The following is a 25,426-nucleotide window of genomic DNA, read 5'->3' as shown; positions in this document are numbered from 1 at the left end:
GGGGTTGTGGGCAGCTGTTTATGAGGCTGAACAAAAGGAGTATGTGTGTGTATGTGTGTGTGTATGTATGTGCTTGCACAAATTTATGCAGCTTTGTGTGCTCACGTGTGCAAGGCAGCCACATGGGTTTGCAGAAACACACACTCACACATATCCACGTACGTGTTGTGTGCATGTGTCTGGATGTGTATGTCTGCTTGGACTGTGTACACAGGTGCCCGGAACACGTATCTGTCGGTGCCTGTCCGTGTGTGTGAGCACACAGGAGCGTGCGTGTCTGTGTGACTTCAAGGTTATGCATGGCCTAACGGCCCCTCCCTGCTCCCATGGTCCCCTGTGGTTTCGCAGCCTGCCCTGGAGAGTTCCTCTGCTCTGTGAATGGACTCTGTGTCCCTGCCTGTGATGGGGTCAAGGACTGCCCCAACGGCCTGGATGAGAGAAACTGCGGTGAGCAGCCCACATGCCCATCCCTCCTCTCTCCTCACCTTCTCTGCTCTGAGCTGAGTGGAGACCCCACCCCTGAATGCAACTTCCATTATCAGCACCCAGGAAGTGGGGTGCTCTCACTGTGTGGGGGTGGTGAGATGAGGCAGAGCAGGAATGTGGCCTCCCCGGGATCACCCCGTGGGGCAGTGGCAGGGACAAGTGGGGAGCCAGGTCTCCTGACTTCCAGCTCAGGGCCATCACTCCCAACCCCTGTCCCAGCCAGCCTTCCAAGAAGGAACAGAATGGGTGAGGGAGATATCACCCCTCCTCTGCCCTGTCAAAGTTCTAAGTATGTGGGAAGAAGGAAGTAAGAAGTTCATGCAAGGGTCGGGGATAATCCTGCCACGGTGCTGTGGAAGGCACCTCATATTTGGAAGCCAAACATCTGGCTTCAAGTTCTGGCTCAGCCAAGTGACGTCGGACAAGTCACTTTGTCTGTTTCCACCAATGAAATGGGGTATCTCACAGGGTTGCTGTGAAACTTTGGGTGTAAAGTAGCAGAGAAAGAGGCCGGGCGCAGTAGTGGCTCATGCCTGTAATCCCAGCAATTTGGGAGGCCGAGTCAAGCGGATCACCTGAGGTCAGGAGTTCGAGACCAGCCTGGCCAACATGGTGAAACCCGTCTACTAAAAATACAAAAATTAGCCGGCCGTGGTAGCACACACCTGTAGGCCCAGCTACTCAGGAGGCTGAGGCAGGAGAAAGGCTTGAACCTGGGATCTGGCGGTTGCAGTGAGCCAAGACTGCGCCACTGCACTCCAGCCTGGGTGACAAGAACAAAAATGTCTCAAAAAGAAAAAATAAATAAGTAAACAAAGATAAAAACAAAAATAAAGTAGCAGAGAAAGAGATTTGTGATCGGTAATGTGCGATACAGCACACCCACAGGCATCGCCGAGCCCCGCTGGCTCTTCTGGCTTCCCCCACCTGTCCCCGCTCTGTGTCTCCACAGTTTGCAGAGCCACATTCCAGTGCCAAGAGGACAGCACGTGCATCTCACTGCCCAAGGTCTGTGACGGGCGGCCTGACTGTCTCAACGGCAGCGATGAAGAGCAGTGCCAGGAAGGTAGGGCAGGCCTGGCTGGGTGTCTGGAGGAACACCAAAGACAGTCTAGGCCTGCTACGTGCTTCAGCAAAGGGTTCTGGCTTCTCATCATCCCAACACCCACAACCCCTCTGTATCTACACATGTATGTCCATCCATCCATCCATCCATCCATCATCCATCCATCTTCTGGTCTCCAATCACCCTGTCTGTCCATTGATTCGTACAGCTACCCATTTATCCATGCATCTACTGGCCTGTGCAACCATCAATCTCCCTATCATCAAACTGTCAATCTACCCATTTATTGATTTGCCTGTCTGCCTGTATGGCCACTGTTCCATCCATCCGCCTATCTATCCCTCCATCCACCCGCCCATCCATCCATCCATCCATCCATCCCTCCATCCACCCCTCCATCCACCCGTCCATCCGTCCATCCATCCATCCCTCTATCCACCTATCCATCCATCCATCTATCCCTCCATCCATCCATCCCTCCATCCACCCACCCATCCATTCATCCATCCATCCCTCCATCCACCCGTCCATCTGTCCATCCCTCCATCCACCCGTCCATCCATCCATCCATCCCTCCATCCATTCATCCATCCGTCCATCCATCCATCCCTCCATCCACCTGTCCATCCATCCATCCATCCCTCCATCCACCCATCCATCCATTCATCCATCCCTCCATTCACCCGTCCATCCATCCATCCCTCCATCCACCCGTCCATCCATCCATCCCTCCATCCACCTGTCCATCCATCCATCCATCCATCCCTCTATCCCTCCATCCACCCGTCCACCCATCCATCCATCCATCCATCCACCCATCCATCCACCCATCCATCCATCCCTCCATCCACCCATCCATCCCTCCATCCACCTGTCCATCCATCCATCCATCCCTCCATCTACCTGTCCATCCATCCATCCATCCGTCCCTCCATCAACCCGTCCATCCATCCATCCATCCCTCCATCCCTCCATCCACCCGTCCATCCATCCATCCCTCCATCCATCCCTCCATCCACCCATCCATTCGTCCATCCGTCCATCCATCCATCCCTCCTTCCACCTGTCCATCCACCCATCCATCCATTCATCCATCCCTCCATTCACCCGTCCATCCATCCCTCCATCTACCCATCCATCCATCCGTCCATCCCTCCATCCACCCGTCCATCCATCCATCCATCCATCCCTCCATCCACCCATCCATCCACCCATCCACCCATCCCTCCATCCACCCATCCATCCACCCACTGATATCCCTAGCCCCCCGTTTGTCTACTGGTCCTTACGTCCACTCATTTGTTCAACCTTCTAGCTGTTTGTCAGTCTCCCTAATGGACCACCACTCCACCCATTAGCTTTTCTGCCCAATCTTCTGTCTGGGTCTATTTATCCATCCATCAATCTACCCATCCAACTGACGAACCAACCAACACTTCCAGACTACCCAGCAATAGGCCAGGTGCAGTGAGGAAGCAGGAATAAAACACCAGAGATGCAGCCCCTGCCTTCCAAGGCTTATCTGTTAGTAGGAGGATATGATGGGTGACTCTCCTGCAGTGTGGGAAGACTGGAGGGCAGGGAGGAGGTCCGACATGAAAAGCTTACTAGAGAAAGTAGGTGTTTGGTCCTTGATGAGAGCTAAAACTTAAATAAGCAGGCGGAAGGGAGAGAGGCAAAGACCAGGTGGTGGGGCGTAAAGTTCTTTAGTGAAGAGCAGGGAGGAGAATGTGGGCAACGGGGAAGAGCCTGGGGGACTGCCAGGCTAGGTGGGGACCTGGTCTGAAAGTAGAGGCACAGTTCTGCCTTGAAGTTCCACACCGGAGGCGGGGGCATGACCTTGTGGTCAGGAGCTCCAGTCTGAGAGGGAGACATGTCCTGCGCTCAACAGACCAGTCTGAGAGACTGGGGGTGATGGACATGGCCTGCTTTTAGGATACCCTAAAGGAGACTCAGAAAAAGGCTCTCCAGTCCCCTCCTGGCTCCATCGTTCCTGCACCCCAGTTTGGAAGGCTCCCTTGGGGCTCAGAGACCCACCTTCTGTGCCCTGTCCTCATCCCCTCTGTCCCAGGGGTGCCCTGTGGGACATTCACCTTCCAGTGTGAGGACCGGAGCTGCGTGAAGAAGCCCAACCCACAGTGTGACGGACAGCCCGACTGTAGGGACGGCTCAGACGAGCAGCACTGTGGTGAGCCCTACCTGGCTGCCCAAGGCCCTGGAGCTCGGGAGGGAGGGGGCTGCCCAGAGCAGGTAGCTGGAGGGAAACCTCACTGTTGTCCCCTGGTCTCTCTCTATCCCATCCTCTGCCGCCTCACCTGGGTCCTGATGGTCTCTGCCCGTCCCTGGTTCTCCTGTTCTCGGTCTCTCCATCTCTTTCCTTTGCCCCTCCTCTCTCTCTCTCTCTCTCTCTGCTTCTCATTGGCCTCTCCCCTTCCCCTCCTCCTCTGTTCACCCCACCACCTGCCCCCATCTCCAGACTGTGGCCTCCAGGGCCCCTCCAGCCGCATTGTTGGTGGGGCTGTGTCCTCCGAGGGTGAGTGGCCGTGGCAGGCCAGCCTCCAGGTTCGGGGTCGACACATCTGTGGGGGGGCCCTCATCGCTGACCGCTGGGTGATAACAGCTGCCCACTGCTTCCAGGATGACAGGTGAGGGGGAGGGCATGGGGACCTAGGCTGTAAGACACAAGGGCAGGGAAGGCCAGGCGGGAGGTGCACTGTGTCTGAGCTGTTTGCAGATAGAGGGAAGGGCGGTGGAGCCCCCAGACAGGCAACTGCGACGTAGGTTCTAGTCCTGGCGCCAGCAGGACCCACTGGGGCCCTGGACGTGTTGTTCCACCTCTCTGCCATCTACTTTTGGTATCTTGCTTTAAGTTGGGTCAGTGATTCATTCATCCATTCACCTCATTCACTCACTCAGCAATAGTGGTTGTGCTCCTACTATGTGCCAGAGGCTGTGCTAGACGCTGGGGATGCAGTAAAGGACAAACTGCCCAATCTGGTCATAAGCTATGACACTCCCCCAGGTGTGACACGGGGTGGTGGGCGGGGCTGCAGAGCCCCCAGGGGATCTCATTAGGCCCCATGGCCATCTTTCCCATGTGCATGGTGGGCTGAAACCTCCCCCAATCCACCCCCAGATGGATCTGGGCCCCGGACCCCACCCCAGGCCTTGCACAGGGATCCAGCCCCCTTTGGTATCCTCTCTGGGGTGCAGGGTGCTCTGACTACCCAGCTCTCTTTAGCCCCATCCCAGGCTCCCCTCCCCCCCAGCCTCCGGTAGAGAGACCCGAAGGCTGCCAGCCTGCCACCCAGGCAGCTGGCTGACTCAGGCCAATTCCTCCATGCTCGATTCACACCCCCTCCCCGCCAGGACCCACCAGCCTCAGGGAATTCAGAGCAGCCTGGGTCTGTAAAGTGCACACGAATATGTGTCTGGGGCCAGGCACTGTGCTACATTTTTTACATACACGGTCTTACTAGATTCTCTCAAGTACATTCGAGTAGAAAATGCCATTCCCATTTCTCAGATGAGGCGGCAGAGGCTTTGAGAGGCACACACGTGTCTAGGGAGGGATGGAGCTGGGCCGACTAGGACCAAGGCTGAAGGCTGTTCCACCAGCTAGGCGGCCTCCAGGGAGGGAAGGGAGGGCGGGTGTGGAGGTCATTGTCCCAGGCAGGGAGCTGGCTATTCTGAGGGTCTCTGGCTGGGAAGAGGCAGTCCCAGAGCAAAGACCCCACCCCATCCCACCTCACTTCCTCCCACCCCACCCCACCTCGCCCCAGCATGGCCTCCCCGGCGCTGTGGACCGTGTTCCTGGGCAAAGTGTGGCAGAACTCGCGCTGGCCTGGCGAGGTGTCCTTCAAGGTGAGCCACCTGCTCCTGCACCCGTACCACGAAGAAGACAGCCACGACTACGACGTGGCGCTGCTGCAGCTCGACCACCCGGTGGTGCGCTCAGCCGCCGTGCGCCCCGTCTGCCTGCCCGCGCGCTCCCACTTCTTCGAGCCCGGCCTGCACTGCTGGATCACCGGCTGGGGCGCCCTGCGCGAGGGCGGTGAGCAGCAGCGGGGACTGGCGGCAGGAGGCGGAGGGAGACCGTGAGGATGCGCCCCGCAAAACGCGGCCTGGAGAGGGGCGGGGCTGGGCGCCCTGGGGCTCCACCCACGGGCCCTCTACTCCTGGGATCCAAATTGGGCTGAATTTTTACAGTAGAAAACCACCATTTAATGTGGCCCATAGGCCCCCTGCCCCTGCCCCTGCCCTCCCAGCTCTTCCCTTCCTTCTGGAAAGGCGTTTCGTGTGGGGCAAAGGGGCAGGTCTGGGACCACGTGCAAGCTCCACCGGCTCCTCCTGGGGCTGCAAGGGCGGAGGTTCTTAATTATTAGCACTTTCCACATGAGGCTGGATTTTAAGAGAATGTGACTTCATATGATCCACCCAACAGCCCTAGGGGCGGATGCTGTGGGCCCATTTTATGGATGGAGAAACCAAGGCTCAGAGACATGTTGCTGTAAGTCACACAGCCAGAGAGGACTGGAGCGGAGATGGGAACCCAGGACTGGGGGCCTCCAGAGCTCCCGCTCTTCCTACTTCTGCTCTCAGAAATGGGGTCTCTCCCCTTTCTACCTCCACTGACCAGAGCTGGCCATCCCTGGAGGCCACCGCACAGTTCTGTGGACACAGGCCCAGCTGGCAAACCTACAGCCATGCCCTGCAGCCTCAATGCTGGTGGCTTCTGTACAATGACTTACAATCTGGAGGCAGGCAGGGCCGCAGAGATATTTTAAGGGGGAAACTGAGGCTCAGAGGAACAGTGACTTGCCCAGGGGGATGGCAGAATCATGGCAAAGCACAGGTTGGTTCATTCACTATTCGTCTACTCATTCAGTCACTCAGTGACATGTTTCTGAGCACCAACTATGTGCCAGGCATGGTGCTAGGGGAAGGGTATGTAAGGATGAAGAGAACATTCTCGGGGGAGACAGACAGCGATAAGGGCTGACATGGATGGGGAGGTGCAGGGACCGTGGAGACACAGAGGAGGCTCCTGACCAGGTAGGGTCAGGGAGAAGCTTCCAGAGAGAGTTGTTTAAGCTGAGGTCTGGAAGATGAGGTGGCAGTGTCCAAAGGGGAGACATTCAGGTGAAGACACAGGTGTCAGGACAGGAAGACCTGAGAACATCCGCAGCCTGCCAGAGGGGTGGAGGTGGCGGCAGGTGTGCCCCGGCAGCCAGAAGGGCAGTGTCAGGATCTTGGACCAGGAGCTCTCTCTCCCACCTGTACCTTAGAACCTTGTGCGGAGCCTCAAGGAACACCCTGCGTATCAAGGCTCCCTGGGGACTGTGGTGTGCAGCCCTCATGGAGAATCGCTGGGGTGGACTGCAGAGTTAGGGTGCTGCAGAGTTCTAAGGAAGCCATAGGGGGTCAGGTATGGGCTTCAGCAACACCCCCAGGTTCTGTAACAGGGCATTGGGGAGCCAGCCAGAGCCCAGAGGCACCTGAGCAGGCAGAGGTGGGGGATAAGAAGCCAGAGGAAGACACTCATCCACATGGGCTTTAGTGGGGGGCTCTGTCACCATGATCCCCACAGAGAAAGAGCTAGAATAAAGTAACAGGGAGGCAGAGGGGCAGGAGCGACCCTAGTAGGGGAAAGGGTGGGCAGAGCAGGAGAGAGGCAGGCTCCTGAGATGCAAAGGGAATAGCTTTAGGGAGAACAGAGAACAAGGGCTCCAGGCAAATGAGATCTCACCTCTGCCCTTGACCACGGACAGGCCCCACCAGCAACGCTCTGCAGAAAGCGGATGTGCAGCTGATCCCACAGGACCTGTGCAGCGAGGCCTATCGCTATCAGGTGACGCCACGCATGCTGTGTGCCGGCTACCGCAAGGGCAAGAAGGATGCCTGCCAGGTGAGTCCCCCGGGCGTGGGAGGGAGAGGATGCTGCTCACTTCACCAGGGTCTCGCCCTTTGCTCACATCGGCCTGCTGAAGCCTCCCATCCTCCCAGCAAGGTGGCGAAGGCCGCCCCCACTTTACAGAAGAGGAGACTGAGGCTTGGGGGAGGGGTCGAGGAGCTTGCCCAAGGTTGCAGAGCCATAGACCGGAAGAGATGTTGTGACGGGCAGGTGTTAGGCTCAGACGCGGTTCCGCTCCTTGCCCATCACAAGGCACTAGGCCCACAGTGAGGTGGACACAAGGAAGAAGAAAGGGGTGTCAGCCACAGAGGGGAGGCAAAGGCAGAGGGGGGCATGGGGACACAGCACAGGTCCAGGAGGGCCCAGACTGGCTGGAGACTGTGCAGGGCTGGCTTGGGCTCCCTCCGTTTAGCAGGTGAGGGGAAAGCAGAGCTTCAAGACCGAAAGCGCCTCTCTGGCACCACCCGGCCAGTTCCCAACAGTCGGAACTCAATCCCCATGGCCCCTCACCTAGAAAGGGGGTGCCCTTACCCTGCTTCCGTCCTCTCTCCTTTCCTCCTTGCAGGGCGACTCGGGCGGTCCGCTGGTGTGCAAGGCACCCAGTGGGCGCTGGTTCCTGGCGGGGCTGGTCAGCTGGGGCCTGGGCTGCGGCCGGCCTAACTACTTCGGCGTCTACACCCGCATCACAGGGGTGATCAGCTGGATCCAGCAAGTGATGACCTGAGGAACTGCCCCCTGCAGAGCGGGGCCCACCTCTTGGACTCACAGAGCCCAGGGCAACTGCCAAGCAGCGGGACAAGTATTCTGGGGGCAGGCAGAGGGGCCCTGTAGTCGCAGGAGGTGGCATCTTGTCTTGCCCCTGACGTCTGCTCCAACGATGGCAGGAGGCGAGGAGTGCCAGCAGCTGGAGGTCAAGACGTCCCCTGAGGACCCAGGCCCACACCCAGCCATCTGCCTCCCGATTCTCTCTCCTCTGTCCCCTTCCTCCACCGCTGCCTATTGCGGGGAGGTAGCTCAGCAGCAAGAATGCTGGTTCCAGGTCCCCGGGAGTGTCTGAGACGTACCCCACCCTGTACAGAAGTTACTTGGGCTGCCTTAGCTCCAGAGAGCAGATTCCAGCTTTGGAAGCCCCCGGCCTAACTTGGGATCTGGGGATGGAAGGTGCCTCCATAGGAGGGGACCCTCAGAGCCCTGGAAACTGCCAGGTGGGCCAGCGCCACTGTAAGCCAAAGGGTGGGGGAGCCCTGATGCCAGGGTCCTTGCCCACCCCTGCCTGCCACCTGGGCCCTCACAGCCCAGACCCTCACCGGGAGGTGAGCTCAGCTGCCCTTGGGAATAAAGCTGCGGATCCCAGCCCTACTGCTGGAGTTTGAATGGGGACCTGGGCACCAGCCTCACGCCTTTGATTGAAGCAGCCCCTGCTTCCTGCTCAGCCTGTTTGACAAGTGTCCAGAAGGCCAAGGTGGGCTCAGTGGCAGCAGGCGTGGCCACTGAGGGTGGGGCCTCCAGGGTAGCTGCCCAGGTCCCAGGAGAAATGCCTGGAAGGCAATTGTTTGGGGACCATCGGGTCAGGGTGAGGGATATGAGGAAATATGGTCTTTTGGGAACTTAGGAGGAAACTGAGGCTCAGAGAGGTGGTTAACATCCTCATGATGGCACTGGGGGTTAGGAGTAGAGGAGGCACGGACTCCTGCCTCCCAGTCCTCATCTACTATGGCCCCCTCCAGCTCAACACTCACTCCCTTTGGATTCTTTGAGTCACCGAGTAAAACCTCGGGCTCCAACCATGCACCAGCACTGTGCTGGGACCACAGTGGTGAAGGACCTGACTCCTGACCCCAGGAGCAGTGAGGATGATCCAGTGGGAAGGGGCCAGCAGGTAGCATGGACCAGGTAAGTCAAGGCAAACTGCTTGAAGGCCGTGAGACTTGAGCTGGTTTTCAGAGGTGGTCAAGGTGGGCACATCTAGGAAGGATATTCCAGGCAGGGGAAGAGCACGTGCAAAGGCACAGAGTCCTGGAAGGATGAGGCACACTGGGACCTAGCAAGCTGAGCCAGTGTGTGTTAGAACAGAGCTAGAGAGGGGAAGGGCTGAAGGATTCAGAGGGGCAAAGTGAGGTGGGATAACAGACCCTGAAAGCACTGGGGAGCCATGGTGGGCTCTATAGTAGAGGGGTGACATGAGTGGACGCACATTTTGGAACCACCCACTGGCATGAGTGTGGAGGGAGTGGCAGGCAGGGAGGCTGGTTAGGAGGCCACTGCAGGACTCCAGGAAGGAGAGGATGGGCCCAGACTGAGCAATGCCATGGGATGGACTGGAGGATGGTTTTGGACCCCTGGGGGCAGCGGAGATGGAGCCGGGGGCCAGCTGGAGGTGAGGGTGGGTGGTCAAGTGTGGACAACTCTGGAAGCCTAACAGAGCGGGAGAGAGGGGTCCTCAGAGGGGCCTGAGACTTAAGAGGGGGGTTTTCCAACATGGGCACTGCTGCCAGGTCTGTGGGTGAATGAGGCAGAAGGGGAAGCAGGGATGGGGAGCACCCACCTGGGTCCCGTCAGGAGGAGCCCGGGCAGCCGGGCGGGCAGGGCGCATCTCGAGTGGGTGTGCACAATACACACACGATCCCTTTGGTGATCCGGAATCACCCTGGGCCTACCCCAGTCTTCATCGGAATCCTGGAGGGGCGGAGGGTCATCTGCTCTCCTAACGAGCCTCCTGGTGACTCTTTTGCAAGGAGAGTTGGACCCCAAAAGTGAGGCCAGCTTTGGAGTGGCGTGTCCTCCAGGGAAGTGGCAAGGCCCTCCAGGCTGGAGCTGGCAAGAGGGAGCCCCCACACCTTAGGGGCCTGCTGCCCGGCAGGATTTCCTCAAGCCACATCATGGAGACACTCAGCAGGACTGGGGAGCTGAAGGAACCGGCCAGGGTAGGTGAAGGGCCTGGGGTCTGGGCTGGGGCCAGTAGACTCAGAGAAGGGAGAGGGTGAGGGGTTTATAGTTCCTGGGATTTAGAGCAGAGGGGTGGCAGCAACGGGGAGAGGTGGTGGTGGCCCGGGTGTCAGAGTAGAAGTGGAGGGGTATCCTGAGAGGGTTAGGATGTGGCAGAGGCAGCCCGGGACTCTGTCTGGGGTTCTGTTTCCTGGCTCCCAGCCAGGTAGAACGGGTGCTCTGGTATCCAGCCCCAAGGCAAAGGATATAGCCAGTTCCCCGAGTCCTCCCCGAAACACACACGGGAAACTGACAACAGGGCAGAGTCCCTGGGCTTCCGGGAGAAAGCTGAGTTCCTTTGGGCCAGTCTACCACACCTTGAGTTTAGCCCCATCCCCAAAAGTGGCTCAGAGAAAGAGAGGGCGACAGCCAGGCTGGGCTGTTCCTTTGGGCTTTATTACATGGTGGGGTCCAACACAGCTGAGAAGCAAGGGCCCATCCCGGGAAGTCAAACTCAGGAGGGGCCCCTGGCTCAGCCATCACACCCACTCTCCCCTGGGCACTTCCTGAGTCCTCCACTGCCCCTGCCCAGCCCCTTCTGCTGCCTCTCCCCGCCCTCCAGGCCAGGTGCTGGGCGGGCAATGCAAGTGGCTGTGGGTGGGATCACCACGGTGAAGACTGAGCCAGCTACCCCTGCTCTGCCAGGCCAACTCCCCACACCCTGCATCCCCAATACCTGAATCTCCATTTGCAAACAGCGTTCTGCCCAGGGGTTGGGCTGGGTCCTTTCCCTCCCGGGGCAGCTGAAGGGGGGGCGGCCCCTATATACTACCTGAGGGCCTTCGGGGACCTGGCTCCTCCATACACCCTCACAACAACCCTGTGAGGTAGGTGGGGTGGGAGGAGTTACCCCCTGGACTAAGGCTCAAGGAGGTGCTGTGACCGGGCCAGGAGGGAGCACATCTGCCATGCAGCAGGGGGACCTGGGAGAGGGGGCGTGGGGGCTGGAGAGGCACAGCCAGGCAGTGTCACATGTCGGCCACAGGCAGTCGGTTCTGCCCAGGGGTCCTGGGGCCCACCTCAGGCCTTGAGAGGTCCCAGGGGGCCCCCGCCCCGCCCCTGGAGGCAGGGGTAAGTCACAGCCCCACGGATGCAGACAGAGGAGGCCAGGGAGAGGGCACTTCTTCCTTCTCAGGCCCGGGGCCCACCCCATGGTACAAAAATAAAGGATTTCAGATGGGAACCCCAAGTCCCTGGAGGTGATCTGGGGCCTCACATCCAGGTGCCTCTGGCTTGTAACAGCTAGAAAAAAAAAGAGAGGAAGGGCAGGAGGAGGGGAGGGGTGGAGGTGGGGCCGGTAAGGAGAGGGTGATGTGGGGCCGGGGGCAGAGAGGAGATTGAAGGGCAGGGAGAGGGAGAGAGAGAGAGGCAGTTGAGTCAGTCACAGGCTTTCTTCTGGAGGAGGGGGTGGGGCTGAGGCCCAGAGAAGGTGGATTCAGAACTGAGCCAGGGGGAGCAGGAAAGGTGCCCCAACTAACCCGTCCAGGAGCCCTATGCCCCATCTTGGGTTGGTGATGGCACCTACAGAGGCCGGATTCTGCCAAGACTCTGAAGGGGCTGGGGTGGTAGGTGGCCAGGGCTGGGAGAGGCACTGATACTCCAGGCGAAAGGAGCCACAGAGAGCAGCTCTCTGTCCCCATTTTAGAGGCAATTGTGGCCCAGAGAGGGACAGTGACTTGCCCAAGGTTACACAGCAGGCAGAGAAGACTGGGGTGGGGTCCTGTGGGCACGCGGCCAGGGCTTTTTCTGCCACTCTGCAATCCTTACGGCAGCTCTGGCTGACACTTCATGGGCCAAGGGTATTCCAAAGTGGCCTGTTCTCCCCATCCCCACAGAAATAGGGGATACCACAAGGCAGTGACACAGGAGCTCCTGGATGTGCAGGACTCGGCCAGGGCCTTGGGCTTCAGCAGTCCCTCCCTCCTCCCTAGTCTGGCTCAGGTGCTGAGGGTTGGTGGGAAAGCTCCCACTCCCTAACTTTCTTCTCTCGGAGCCTCACCCCCAAGGCCAAGGTCAGATGAGAAACTTTGGTGGGTGAAGATAATTAGCCGAAAGCTCGGCTCAAGTCCAGGGATCAAGAGATGAGCACCCTCCTCACTCCACCCCTCCCACCAGCACCGCCAAGCTACAAACCAGGGATGGCAGCTCTGGGGGCGGGCGAGGGGCCGAGGAGAAGCCCTCACGGCAAGCTCAGCCTCAGGTCTGAGAGGGTGCGGGCGGAAACCTGCAAGGAGGAGACGTGAGGAGGAGGCGGGAGGAGGAGAGGCGGGGCAGGGCCTGAGGCCGAGGCCTAGCCTCAGAGGTGCCCGGCAGGGTTGGTGGGCACAGAGGAGGTGCAGCTGCGCCCCTCCTCCCCAGGCTGGGAGGCAGGAGGTACCAGAAGGGGCGCAGGAGGCGGCAGGCAGGATGGTCTGGGATGCAGGGCCAGGGGGCCTGCGTGGAGGGCACGGGAGGCTGGGACCAGGGCAGCCCCAGGATGGAGGCGTGAGCAGGCAGAGAGAAAACCCGGACAGGGGCAGAGAGGGAAGAGGCAGGGTGCAGATGAGATCCAGGAGGAAGAAGAGGTGGATGAAGATGAGGCAGGACCTCCAGCGGGAAGCGGAGGAGGAGGCAGTGGTGGGAGGGAGAAAAGGTTAGCGGGATCCTGAGATGACTGGGCTGCAAAGAGAAAGTGAGAGAAGGGATGGTTATGCGGGTGAGGCGCCAGGCAAGTGGCTGAGCTAACCCTGGTGCCCCCCAGCAGCCCCCGGGCCCCCAGTTCTGCAGCTGGCTCCAGCAGGGGGTGGGCGGGAGGCTCCGGCTTTGCTTAGCAATCATCCTCCTGGGGCGTGGCTGCACCTTTCTCCTGTGCATCTGCCTCCACCTGCACCTGCTCCACCTCCACCTCCTCCACCTCCTCCTCCTGCTGCTGCTGCTCCTCCAGCGGCTCCTCCGTGCTCTGTGAACCAGCCGGCGGACCCAGGGAAGAAAGAGTGGAGACGCTAACAGGGGGGCCAGGGCCTGCTGGCAATCCCCAAAGACCCGGTCTCGGGCAAGGCGGAGGGACCTCAGGAGAGGGGAGGGCTCCAGCCACAGAAGCTGGGGTCATCTTCTCCAGTCCCCAGGGCAGCTTGGGAGGCCTGGGAAAGGAGCTGAGGATGGGGCGCTGTGGGCATGCTCAGGGGTCAGTCTGGCTGCTGTTCCATAGAGCGAGGCTGGAGCTGGGGTCGAAGCGGAACAGGGAGGGTGTGGGACTACGGTATCCCTGAGAAGTGCCTGGGAAGGCCTTGTTTGGAAGGACTGATCCTGAGTAGAAATGTGGCCAAGCCCCAGGGCGGACACCACCTAGATCTGGGATGCCAGCCAGTCTCTGACAACCCAGGTCCAGGGGCTTTGGCCCAGAGAGGAAAAATGAGCAAACTCGCCCTGTACCCTTGCAGGGCAGTGCCAGCTCTGGCGGTGGTGGGGTGGGTGGGCAGGCAGGGTGCATCACAGCAGGACAGGGAGCAGACAGACAGACAGACAGGAAGCCAGAGGTAAGCCTCCACTGCACAGGGGTGGGCCCCAGGAGGAGCAGCCTCCCTTCTTCTCAGCCTGGTTCATGCCTGCTCTGTGGCTCTGCCGAAGGCCCTTGGGACTTCCCACAGCAAGGGGTCCAGGGTGGCAGGATGCCCGCTCAGCCCCCTCCCCACAGTGGGCAGATGCTGCCAGGGTGCTCTTGGGAGGCTGACTCAACAGGCCAGGCAGACACACAGGATAGGCTGCCACCAGGCTGCCCCCATCCTGCAGAGCGGCCAAGGAGGGAGCCTGGGACAGGGGCAGGATTTACAGCAGTGGCTTCCCCATCCTGGCTCAGGCCAGCTGGGGACACGCACCCATCCCTGGGGAATCAGGGCATCTGGGATCCCAGAAGTTCCAGGCTCCAAGGATACCACAGAGAGTATGTGGTCCTTCCCTCTCACTTCACAGAGAATGCGGCAGAGGTGCGAGAGAGGACAAGCTTTGTCCTAGGTCACACAGAGAGTACCACCCTGTGCCCTAATTCCCTAGCCCATGCCACAGTGCCCGGTGGCCACTACGCGGCCCCCTTCACGCGGCCTCTGAGTCCACGCTGGCTGCACCCTAGGGATGCTCTCATCTCACTGCTCCCAGCCTGGGCCTGGGGAACGGCGGGTGGCATGGGATGGATGGCGGTGGCTGTGACAATGGGGAGAGAGGAGGAGGGACGGTGCAGGCGCAGGGGCAGGAGGGGCGGGGAGGTGGAGGGAGACAGAAGCCTTCTGCAGACACGGGCTGAGGCGGGTGGGCTCACCTTGGTCTTGCGGCTGGACTCGGAGCTCAGCCCGTTCGGGGAGCTGTGGAGCTCCTTGGACACCACACACAGGAACTCAGCCTGGTCCTCGCTGCCGTAGCTGTAGGAGGAGCCGATGTTCACCAGCTAGAGGGGTAGAGAATGGGGGGAAGACGCAGGTTGGTGTTGGGGGCCGTGGGGCAAGGTGGGGCAGGCCTCAGCCCCCATCAAAACACCAGCTCACGTCCTGATCTTGCAGCCCACTCCTGGGGTTGCAGAGGGCACCTCTGGGCAGGAAGGTGGAGTGTTTCCCCTCGAGACTTGTGCCCCAGGACCAGCCTCTCCACCTGGCTTGGCTGGCCCGATCCCTGGTGGAGGGTGGCAGCATTACTGCCATCCCACCACCACCCGCAGCCTAGCCCGAGAGCTAGGGGACACTTTTTGAAATGCAGACAGAGGCCTCTAAAGGACGGCTGTCCCCTGTTCCAGACGTGGTTGACGCAGCCCCAGGACAAGGTTGCATGGTGGATTGGCGAGGTGGAGCCCCACAGACTATTCCCTTCACTCCTGGAAGCAGAGGTGGGACAGGTGGTCCACTCCTGAGACCAAAGGGCAAAGGACCAGTGGCCCCTGGCCTGCTCACTCAGCCTCTGACAGCCTGTGCAATTGACAAAGATGCTCAAAGTTGCCTTGCCTCTGTTCCGGGGTCCCTAGAATAACCACGCCCACAGAGCCCTTCTGGCTCACAAAGTTCCTGCAGGTGACGGGTCTCATTCAGCTCTCAGGGACCCTTCTTTAGCAGGCAGAGAGGAAAATATCACCCCCTCTGGCAGAAGAGGCTTGGAGAGGTGGTGGCCTGCTGAAGGCCTCACAGCTAGGGAGGGGTGGACCAGGGAGTGGCATCGGGGATCCCACGTCCTCTCTGAGTGCTGCAGACTTCAATACCGACTTCTAGTGATCTGCATGACACTAGTGCCAACACAGAGAGCCCCACCGAGGGCCAGGAACTCTACTGACGGCCCTTCTAATCTTCACAACCGTCCTACAGAGGAGGTGCCGTTAGCCCACTTCACAGATGAGGAAACTGAGGCCCGTGGAGGAGATGCAACTTGCCCAAGGTGGCAGGCACATCAGTGGTGAGGCCTAGAGGTGATCCAGGCCTCTGGCTCTGCACTGGGCCCATTCCTCCATCCCCCCGGCCATCCTGGGGGCCCCGACCTTCTGCCTTGTGCCAGGGAGCATGCGGGTGAGAGTGGAGGAAAGCTAGCCAAGCCCGTCTCCTTCTCTAAAGGCACATTTGACCTTGGGCTAACTTTCTGGCTCTGCTCCTCTGGAGACCTCAGAGGTGGGAGGTTTGCTGCATAACTAGAAATAAAGTCCCTTGGGATAATGACCTCCTGATGGGTAAACCACATCTGGACTGGGAGGAACCATCGTTCATAAAGACCTCACGGGAAACCACTGCTTCGGGCTCCCCGGCCTATTGCAATGCTGGTGACTGGGCATGTCCCCTGTAGAGACCCTGAAAACTGCATCAGGAGCTGCTGCGCTGGCCTGGTGTTGGCTCCACTCACCTGAGTGGGTCTCTTCTCCTTGCCCCTGGGCTGCCCCTTGGGGGCCAGAGACTCGCTCATGCCACCAGATAGATCAGCAGCTGTTTGCTGTGAGGACTCCTACCAACAAGGACGCCCTGTGCTGCCCTGCGGCCACTCAGGCTCCTGTCCTCTCTCTCTCCCAGTCAACCTGCCACCAAGCGTGGTCTCTCTAACCTTGTTTAGTTTGATTTAAGAAGACCTCCGGGGCCGGGGGGTACTGTGAAGGGGAACCCAAGGCTGAGGCTGCAGAAAGGGAGGGGCCTGCTTGGTTGGAGGCTGGGAGGTGCCAGGGTGGGCCTGTAGTATGCCCGTGTCCCCAGCCTACCTGCTCAAAACGCCAGCCATCAGACATAGTGGAGACCATCTGCGTGAGCTCCTCCTCCTGGCACTGCAGCACGCGGTACACGTGCTTGGGTGGGACCTGTGGGCAGAAGGGTCACATAGAGGGCACCTGTGGGAACACCAGTTACTGCTGCCACCCCCGCAACATACCCAGAGAAGAAGAGAGAGAGAGAAAGAAGAGGTGGGCTGGGGGAGGCAGCCATGCTCTGGCTCTGAGCGCCTGCTCCTCGCCAGGCACTCGCCGGGCACCATCTCACCTAATCCTTCCAAGAAGCCTAGGCATTAGAGGACTTCCCACTGAGGCCCAGAGAGGTCGTTACTTGCCCAAGGTCACCTAGCTCAAGGGTGGAGGAGACAGAACCGGAACACAGGTAATTCAAGAAAGAACGAGGGTGGGGCTTGGGGAACATTCTGGGTCACCAATGGAGTCAGGCCCTCAAGGAGACCCAGAGCCTCCCCTCTTCAGTCCGCTGGGGGTTGGAGATGGTTCCTCACTACCTGTCCCCAGCCCTCACACCTCCCCAGAGTAGGCGGAAAACCTCCCTCCCTCCTCCTGCAGACTAACCAGGGAGGCTTGGGCTCCAAGCTCACCAATGCCAGCCCCAACAGCCTGCACTGTGCCCACCAGGTGACCATCTGATCCCACGAAATGCACAATTGGCTAACTCTGCACTGCCCTCTGCAGGGCACCCTGCACCTCCACACTGACCCCCTCCTGCCAGTGAGGAAGGGATGGGTGTGCAGCTTCCACCCCTCTCTATCCCATAAGAGGAAATCAAGGTCCAGAGAGGGCAAGCCCAGCCCAAGGTCACACAGCAAATGAGGCTGAGCAGGGACTGAACCCCAGGGTCTGTCGCCCAGTCTGGGGCTATGCTGGGCAGCCTGGGAGTCCAACAGTCACTCCTCTCCTTACAGGCCAGCTAGGCCTCCCCATGATAAACACGGGTCCTGTCTCTCCCAACCTCCTCCGCCTCCCACTCCCCAGCAGCCCCTGCCCCGGCCATGGGTGCTGCCCCTGCTCCCCACCTGGGTGACCGTGTAGTCCTTCTCTTCCATCCGGTCTTTGATGATACGGATCAGCGGGCCGATGTTGTAGAACTCGGCTTCCTCCAGGACCCCTGGCAGACAGAACAGACCCCAGTCACTCCTTCCACCTCCACACCCCATTCTCCTCTTGTTCCCACCACCCCGAAACCCACCTCCTGCTCCGATCACCCGCCCTGAGGATGAGCTGAGGTCTGTGAGTTCAGGGGTCAAGCGAGAGGGAGCATTTCCTTCCTCGGATCCCATACTTCCTGTGGCAGGGGCTGAGACACTGCCACATAGCTCTGCTGTGCTGAGCGGTATGACCCGGGGCACCTGCCAGGCCACAGTCTGGGGCTGCTTTAGGGCTATCGAGAGACAGCAGGCTCATTGGGGCTGATCCCCAGAATGTCACCATGAGCAGGGCCTTGCCTGACCCCCGGTCATGTGCTTCTCTTTATGAAGCACATTCTAAGTGCCAGATGTGTTGCATTTTTGAATTCTCAGAACTGGAAGGAGGTACTTTCATCATCCATATTGAACAACTGGGAAAACTGAGGCTCCCAAAGAGAAGCGGCTTGTCAAAGGTCACGCAGCCGGTAAGTGGCAGAGGGAACTCAAGCACCACAGACTCCAGAGCCCATGTCTTCCCACTGCAAGTACATACCCTTGTGTCCACACTCCCCCCAAGCACCGCACCTTACAGTTTGCACTACCCCGCACAAGCTCATCACAAGTCCCAGGGGTATGAGGAGAGAGCCGGCATTACCGTCCTCATCTTGCCGTTTAATTAATTTGGAAGATCAAGAAGTCAGCCCACCAGTACAGCAATGAGCTTATAGCTGGTTCGACTCTCCGAGGCTCCCAGAAGGCAGGGGACCTTCAGACCTTTTCCTTGCCTGGCCTCTGGACTCCCTGGGGACAGGGCTCATTGTGAGCTGAATGTTTGTGTCCCCCCAAAATCCACCTGTTGAAAACTGTGATGGGATTAGGACGGGAGGTGATGAGGTCATGAGGGTGGAGTCACCAGGGTGGGATCAGTGTTCTCATAAGAAGAAGCTGATTGGATGTAAGGGCGATCTGGCTGAGACATCTGTCACGCCACTGATCACCAGGGTTGATGTGGCTGATCTGGCTGGCTGGGGGCATGTCCCCTTTCTCCCTCACCACTCCAGGTGTGTCTGTCCCAAAGCTGCGTGCTCCGTCAAAGAGGATGACCACCCCCGATAGAGGAGGGCCGGTCTTTGGTCAAGCATATGCAAGTAGCAGCGCTCACCTGCTAGAACCTCCAAACAAGCTCTCAAGAAGAGGCCGGGGGACTAGTTCCCTCTCTTTCTGCCATGTGAGGACACAATAAGAGGTCAGGAGTTTGCAACCCAGAAGAAGGTCATCATCAGAACCTGGGCATGCCAGTGCCCTGATCTCGGATTTCTAGCCTCTGGGACCATGATAAATAAATTTCGGATTTTCATAAGCCACCCAATCTATGGTACTTCATGATTACAGCCTGAAATGCCTAAGATGGGGCTCACATTTCTGATCTGCCCTCTGTCCCTGGTGCCCACACAGGACTGAACACAGCACAGGAGGCTGGGTGGGGAGTGTTGCTGCCTGATTGTGAGAATGATCCCCAGGGTCCCGGGCAGAGCCCTGCAGGTGACAGACAGTGAGCACCACATCCCACATCCTCTGGCCAGGCACTGAGTTCCATCTGGCCTCACAACAGCTCAGTGGGGTGGGTGCTATGGTTCTCCATTTCACAGATGGGGGCATGGAGGCACAGATGGGTTAGGTAACTTTCTCAATGTCACAGAGATAGTAAGTATCCTCCCAGATCTCCTATCCCCTGAATGGACTCTAACCCTGTGTGATCCCCCAGTACTCGATAGCTCTGTTTGATCCCCTAGCCACCAGTAGCCCCCTGCCATCCCCTAGTCCCTGATAGCCCTGTGCCATCTTCCAGCCCCCAATAGCCCCGTGCCATCTTCCAGCCCCCAATAGCCCCATGCCATCCCCTAACCCCGATAGCCCTGTGCCATCCCCTAGCCCCTGATAGCCCTGTGCCATCCCCTGGCCCCTGATAGCCCTGTGCCATCTTCCAGCCCCCAATAGCCCCATGCCATCCCCTAACCCCAATAGCCCCGTGCCATCCCCTAGCCCCGATAGCCCCGTGCCATCCCCTAGCCCCGATAGCCCCGTGCCATCCCCTAGCCCCGATAGCCCCGTGCCATCTCCCAGCCCCGACAGCCATGTGCCATCCCCTAGCCCCCAATAGCCCTGTGCCATTCCCTAGCCCGGACATACCTGTGCCATCCCTGAGCCCGAATATCCCTGTGCCAACCCCTAGCCCCTGACAGCCCTGTGCCGTCCCCCAGCCCCTACATAGCTCTGTGCCATCCCCAGCACCCGACAGCCCTGTGCCATCCCCTAGCCCCCACATAGCCCTGTGCCATCCCCCAGCCCCCACACAGCCCCGTGCCATCCCCTAGCCCCTGATATCCCTCTGCCATCCCCTAGCCCCCACATAGCCCCATGCAATCCCCTGGCCCCCGATATCCCTGTGCCATCCCCTAGCCCTCGATATCCCTGTGCCATCCCCTAGCCCCCGATATCCCTGTGGAATACCCTAGCCCCTGATAGCCCTGTGCCATCCCCTAGCTCCCACGTAGCCCTGTGCCATCCCCTAGCCCCCAATATCCCTGTGCCATTCCCCTAGCCCCCACATAGCCCTGTGCCATTATCTAGCCTCCAATATCACTCTGCCAACCCCTAGCCCCCACACAGCCCTGTGCCATCCCCTAGCTCCCACATAGACCTGTGCTATCCCCTAGCCCCCAATATCCCTGTGCCATCCCCAGCCCCCACATAGCCCTGTGCCATCGTCTAGCTTCCAATATTGTTCTGCCAACCCCTAGCCCCCACGTAGCCCTGTGCCATCCCCTAGTCCCCACATAGCCGTGTGCCATCCCCTAGCCCCCAAATTCCCCTGCCATCCCCTAACCCCCACACAGCCCCATGCCATCCCCTAGCCCCTGATATCCCTGTGCCATCCCCTAGCCCGACAGCCCCATGCCATCCCCTAGCCCCCACATAGGCCCGTGCCACCCCTAGCCCCCGATATCCCTGTGCCATCCTCTAGCCCCCACATAGCCCCGTGCCATCCCCTAGTCCCCAATTCCCATGCCATCCCCAACCCCCACATAGCCCCGTGCCATCCCCTAGCCCTCAATATCCCTGTGCCATCCCCTAGCCCCCACATAGACCCGTGCCACCCCTAGCTCCCAATATCCCTGTGCCATCCCCTAGCCCCCACATAGCCCCGTGCCATCCCCTAGTCCCCAATTCCCATGCCATCCCCAACCCCCACATAGCCCCGTGCCATCGCCTAGCCCTCAATATCCCTGTGCCATCCCCTAGCCCCCACATAGCCCCGTGCCATCCCCTGGCCCCCGATATCCCTGTTCCATCCCCCAGCCCCCACATAGCCCCGTGCAATCCCCTGGCCCCCGATATCCCTGTGCAATCCCCTAGCCCCCGAGATCCCTGTGCCATTCCCTAGCTGCCACATAGCCCTGTGCCATCCCCTAGCCTCCAATATCCCTGTGCCATCCCCTAGCCCCCACATAACCCCATGCCATCCCTTAGCCCCTGATATCCCCGTGCCATCCCCTAGCCCCCACATAGCCCCGTGCCATCCCCTGGCCCCCAATATCCCTGTGTCAGCCCCTGGCTCCAGATATCCCTGTGCCATCCCCTAGCCCCCACATAGCCCCGTGCCATCCCCTAGCCCCCAATATCCCTGTGCCATCCCCTGGCTCCCAATATCCCTGTGCCATCCCCTAGCCCCTACATAGCCCTGTCCCATCCCCTAGCCCCCAATATCCCTGTGCCATCCCCTAGCCGCCACATAGCCCTGTCCCATCCCCTAGCCCCCAATATCCCTGTGCCATCCCCTAGCCCCCACATAGCCCTGTGCCATCCCCTAGCCCCCAATATGCCTATGCCATCCCCTAGCCCCCACATAGCCCTGTCCCATCCCCTAGCCCCCGATATCCCTGTGCCATTCCCTAGCCCCCAGATAGCCCTGTGCCATCCCTTAGCCCCCACATAGCCCTGTGCCATCCCCTAGCCCCCAATATCTTTGTGCCATCCCCTAGCCCGACAGCCCTGTGCCATCCCCTAGCCCCCACATATCTCTGTGCCAACCCCTAGCCCCCGATATCCCTGTGCCATCCCCTAGCCCCCAATATCCCTGTGCCATCCCCTAACCCCCGATATCCCTGTGCCATCCCCTAGCCCCCGATATTTCTGTGCTATCCCCTAGCCCCCACATAGCCCTGTGCCATCCCTTAGGCCCCTATAGCCCTGTCTGACCCTCTGGGCCCTGGACAGCCCTGTCTGATGGTGTGGGAATAGCAGGGCTTTGAGGACTCAGAGCCTGTAAACAGGTGCTGGCTGTGACGCAGCTGGGGTGTTTACTTCCCTCTGGTGGGGCCTGCTCCTGAGCCTAGGCCACGCCCATGGTATCTGTGCTCCCCTAGGGATGATCAGGGAAGCCTTGGGGCCCTGCAGGGCCTGGCACCTACAGTGGGCTCTGCTGTTGCGGCCCTGACCTACTAGAGCCTTGCTGGGCCTCCAGACCACTGTGTCCCATAGGGCTCAAGGAGGGCGGACCACGGCCCAGAGCAGGAAGGCACGCACAGGTGCAAGTGCTGTCTGTGCATGGGACTCATGACATCTCCCTCCAGAAGCCAGATCACCACCCCCATTTAACAGATACCAGTGGAGACGCAGTGAGAAGTGACATGTGTAAGCTGGTCCGGCTGGATCAGCTGACCCAGAGCCACACCCTGTGTCCCAAAGAAGAGTTAACTTGGCACTGACTGTATTCCCTGCCCCTGGCTGGGGCTCTGCTAACAGGTCGTTCTCCCAGACAGGGCTGCCTCACTGTTTGTGAGGCCCAGATATGGTTATATACAGGGCCTCAGCCACCTAGGCCTGGGAATAACCAAAGCCCCACTGGGAAGCAGACTGCCCCCTCCCCTGCCTCCACCCACAACCAGCACTCTGCTGCAGAGACTGCCAGACTTAGTGAATAGTCACCCGTTCCACCCACTTACAAGCCCTCACCAGGCAGAATTTGAGATATTGGATCAGCCAGAGAAAGAGCTCTTTCCATGCCTGTCAACACCGCATTCCCCTCACCCCAGCCTCTGGGTGTGATGGTCCACACCTGGCTTCCTGGGAGGCCAGAGAGAAAGGCGTCACAGCCCACAGCAGAGGCCCCAGGGCCTCGCTGATTTCCTCTATCCCCCACACGTGTATCTCTCCATCACCTCCCTGACAGTACCTCTGGGTGTGACGGTCCACACCTGGCGTCCTGGGAGGCCAGAGAGAAAGGCGTCACAGCCCACAGCAGAGGCCCCAGGGCCTCGCTGATTTCCTCTATCCCCCACACGTGTATCTCTCCATCACCTCCCTGACAGTACCTCTGGGTGTGACGGTCCACACCTGGCGTCCTGGGAGGCCAGAGAGAAAGGCGTCACAGCCCACAGCAGAGGCCCCAGGGCCTCGCTGACTTCCTCTATCCCCTGCACGTGTGTCTCTCCATCACCTCCCTGACAGTACCTAGGGAAAGCTTGGGCCTGTCTGCTTGGCAGAGCCCCAGGCTTGGTGCCGGTAGACGCCCAGGAATCCATCCCGTCCAGGTGGAAAGAGTCAGGAAACAAGGAAGCAGGCAGATGTCCGTCCTGGCTGTCCAAATGGCTTGGGGCCTCCACAGAGGGCTCTGGCAGACGGCAGATGGATGGGCTAAGATGTGAGCCCCAGGCCAGCCCCCTGGACCAACTCACCCTCCTCAGCCATGTCCTTGTCCAGCACCAGCTTGCCATGACGGAGGAAGTTCAGGATGGGCCCGAAGTAGGTGGGGTCACGGTCAATGAGGTAGGCCCCGGTCTCATCCTATGGAGGTGAGGGATGCTCAGTGAGAGAAGAGTGAGGCCTCTCCCTGGCTAAGCCCGCACATACACAGGGAGGGACGGAGGGTCAAGGGAGAGCTCTTCCCTGGATGGAGCAGGCACGAAGGAGCAAAAAGGCACTGCGGTCAAATGGACATGGGTTCAAACCCTGCTTCTGCCTTTTCCTGAACGTGTGACCTTGGGCTAATGATCTGGCCTCTTTGAGCCTCACTCCTCTCCCCATAATTAGGGGTCACTGTGAGCATCCAGCGAGAGGAGGTCTGAGTGGCACCTGGCCCAGCACAGGCCCGGCGAGTGTCCCTCTTAGAGGCTGTCCCCTGAAGCCAGTCCCACCGTTGCCCCAAGGTCTCTAGTCTTTCAGGGGATGTTTACAAGTTTCCAAAGGAGCCACTATCTCACTGGACACTCTCGAGGGCAGGGAGGCAGGGTGGGCTTCCATGCAACTCTACAGAGAATGGAGACATTGAGAGGTGAGGTCACGGATGGGGGACAGGAGACCTTAGAGGGCATCTTCAGACCAGCCCCTCGTATTACAGATGAGGAACGAGGCTGAGTGTAGGGAAGGGTCCGACCCAAGGTCGCGAAGGCAGTGTGCAGCAGAGTCAAGGTGGGTGCTCAGAAACAGCGCCCACCGGGCCAGCGCTCCTCCTAGATTCTGCCCAGCTCAGAAGGCGCCCCAGGACTCCTCCATCCAGCTCCCTGCACCCCTGCGCCACCCACATCCCAAACGGCGGGAGAAGTAGCCTTGTCGACTCCTTCCCCAGAGCAGGAGTCCCCTCTCGGAAGGAAGAAAGGCCCCAGGTCTCTCCCTGCCCACAGCCCCAAAAGAAAGGAGAGGCCTCGACCCAGGGCGGCTCGAGAGCTTACGATGGCCGCGGCCTGCGTTGTCCCGTTGCCAAGGCAATGGGCACATCCCTCATGCCAGACCCACCTTCCCCTCCCCTCCTCCTGCCGGTTCTTCCCGCCTCCAGGTCCTCGGAAATGGACCCAGCCGGGTCCCCAGCCTGGCGGGCGGGCCAGGCCGGACAGCCCCGAGTCGGACGAGCGGAGGACCCACCGCCGCCCCGCGTCCACCGCCCACCCCGGGGGCCTCACCCGGTCCGACTGCAGCTCTTCCCCCTGGCACAGGCGGCTGAGGAAGGACTTCTGCTCGCGGCACAGCGTCTGCCGGGTGGTCAGGAACACCGTGCCCCCCACGTTGAGCCGCACCCACTTGCCCCAGCCGCCTGCAGCGCGGCCGCCCGCCCCCGCCGGCGGCGCTACCTCTCCGGCCTCCATCCTCATCGCCGGCCGCGGCGTCTGCATCCTCCTCCCGGGCGCGGGGGGCGGGCGGGGACCGCGCGCGGGGCAGGCCGGGAGCTGTAGTCCGCGCCCCCTGGCTCCGCGTGGGCTGCGGAGAGGGTCCCGCCCCCGCGCTGCTTCCGCTCCTGACCCCGCCCCACTTCGCCCTTCCCGCAGGTCCGCACGCCAGGCTGGTGAAGAAACCTTCTGGCCAAACTGCTGTGGTTGGGGAAGTTGGACTCCCAGCCTCTGGGAAAAGAATGAGGGCTTTCCCAAATCTGCAGTCCTCCCATTGGTCCGGGCATTCTTGTTTTCCTTTGTGCCGTTCAAGTCATCTAACAGCTGATAAGGGAAGAAACTTCTCCTCCAGGAATCCCCATAGCATTGACCCGCATGTGTTTCGTCATGTTTTGTCATTTGCCCTTTGTGTGTATAGGGGTGGGGGCGCGGGTGGCTGGGAGTAGGTTTTTCCCCTACCTGAGTTAT

General features: G+C 59.9%; 2 protein-coding genes across 6 annotated transcripts in view; one reads left to right on the top strand and one right to left on the bottom strand.

The window, feature by feature from the left end:
- The window catches only part of TMPRSS6 (transmembrane serine protease 6), a 43,542-nt gene extending 34,717 nt beyond the window's left edge, over window positions 1–8,825 (top strand). The window contains exons 12-18 of the mRNA XM_021676248.2: window positions 349–447; window positions 1,439–1,552; window positions 3,624–3,740; window positions 4,029–4,197; window positions 5,335–5,606; window positions 7,324–7,460; window positions 8,032–8,825. Coding sequence (XP_021531923.1) covers window positions 349–447; window positions 1,439–1,552; window positions 3,624–3,740; window positions 4,029–4,197; window positions 5,335–5,606; window positions 7,324–7,460; window positions 8,032–8,190 — 1,067 coding nt within the window. The 3' untranslated portion in view covers window positions 8,191–8,825. The remainder of the gene's footprint in view (window positions 1–348; window positions 448–1,438; window positions 1,553–3,623; window positions 3,741–4,028; window positions 4,198–5,334; window positions 5,607–7,323; window positions 7,461–8,031) is intronic.
- A 2,001-nt stretch (window positions 8,826–10,826) lies between these two features.
- On the bottom strand, window positions 10,827–24,964 carry KCTD17 (potassium channel tetramerization domain containing 17). Of its 5 annotated transcripts, XM_012476399.2 has the most exons (9): window positions 24,755–24,964; window positions 23,534–23,642; window positions 17,685–17,776; window positions 16,642–16,737; window positions 14,743–14,868; window positions 13,290–13,389; window positions 13,038–13,109; window positions 12,585–12,675; window positions 10,827–11,693 (listed from the first exon to the last, which is right to left on the bottom strand). In XM_012476399.2, exons 1-9 carry the CDS (start codon window positions 24,962–24,964, stop codon window positions 11,624–11,626), a joined length of 966 nt encoding a protein of 321 aa, XP_012331822.1. In that variant the 3' UTR covers window positions 10,827–11,623. The 5 variants fall into 5 exon arrangements, with proteins under 5 accessions (XP_012331822.1, XP_012331823.1, XP_012331824.2 ...); XM_012476400.2 differs by lacking the exon at window positions 13,038–13,109; XM_012476401.2 differs by lacking the exons at window positions 13,038–13,109; window positions 13,290–13,389 and having other exon boundaries at window positions 24,755–24,962.
- Window positions 24,965–25,426: the final 462 nt, after the last annotated feature.

This window comes from Aotus nancymaae, unplaced genomic scaffold, assembly GCF_030222135.1.
Source record: "Aotus nancymaae isolate 86718 unplaced genomic scaffold, 86718_ANA_hifiasm-v0.15.2.pri h1tg000076l, whole genome shotgun sequence".
NCBI lineage: Eukaryota > Metazoa > Chordata > Mammalia > Primates > Aotidae > Aotus > Aotus nancymaae.
The sequence above is the reverse complement of the archived record's forward strand: the minus strand, read 5'-3'. Positions and strand labels throughout refer to the sequence as shown.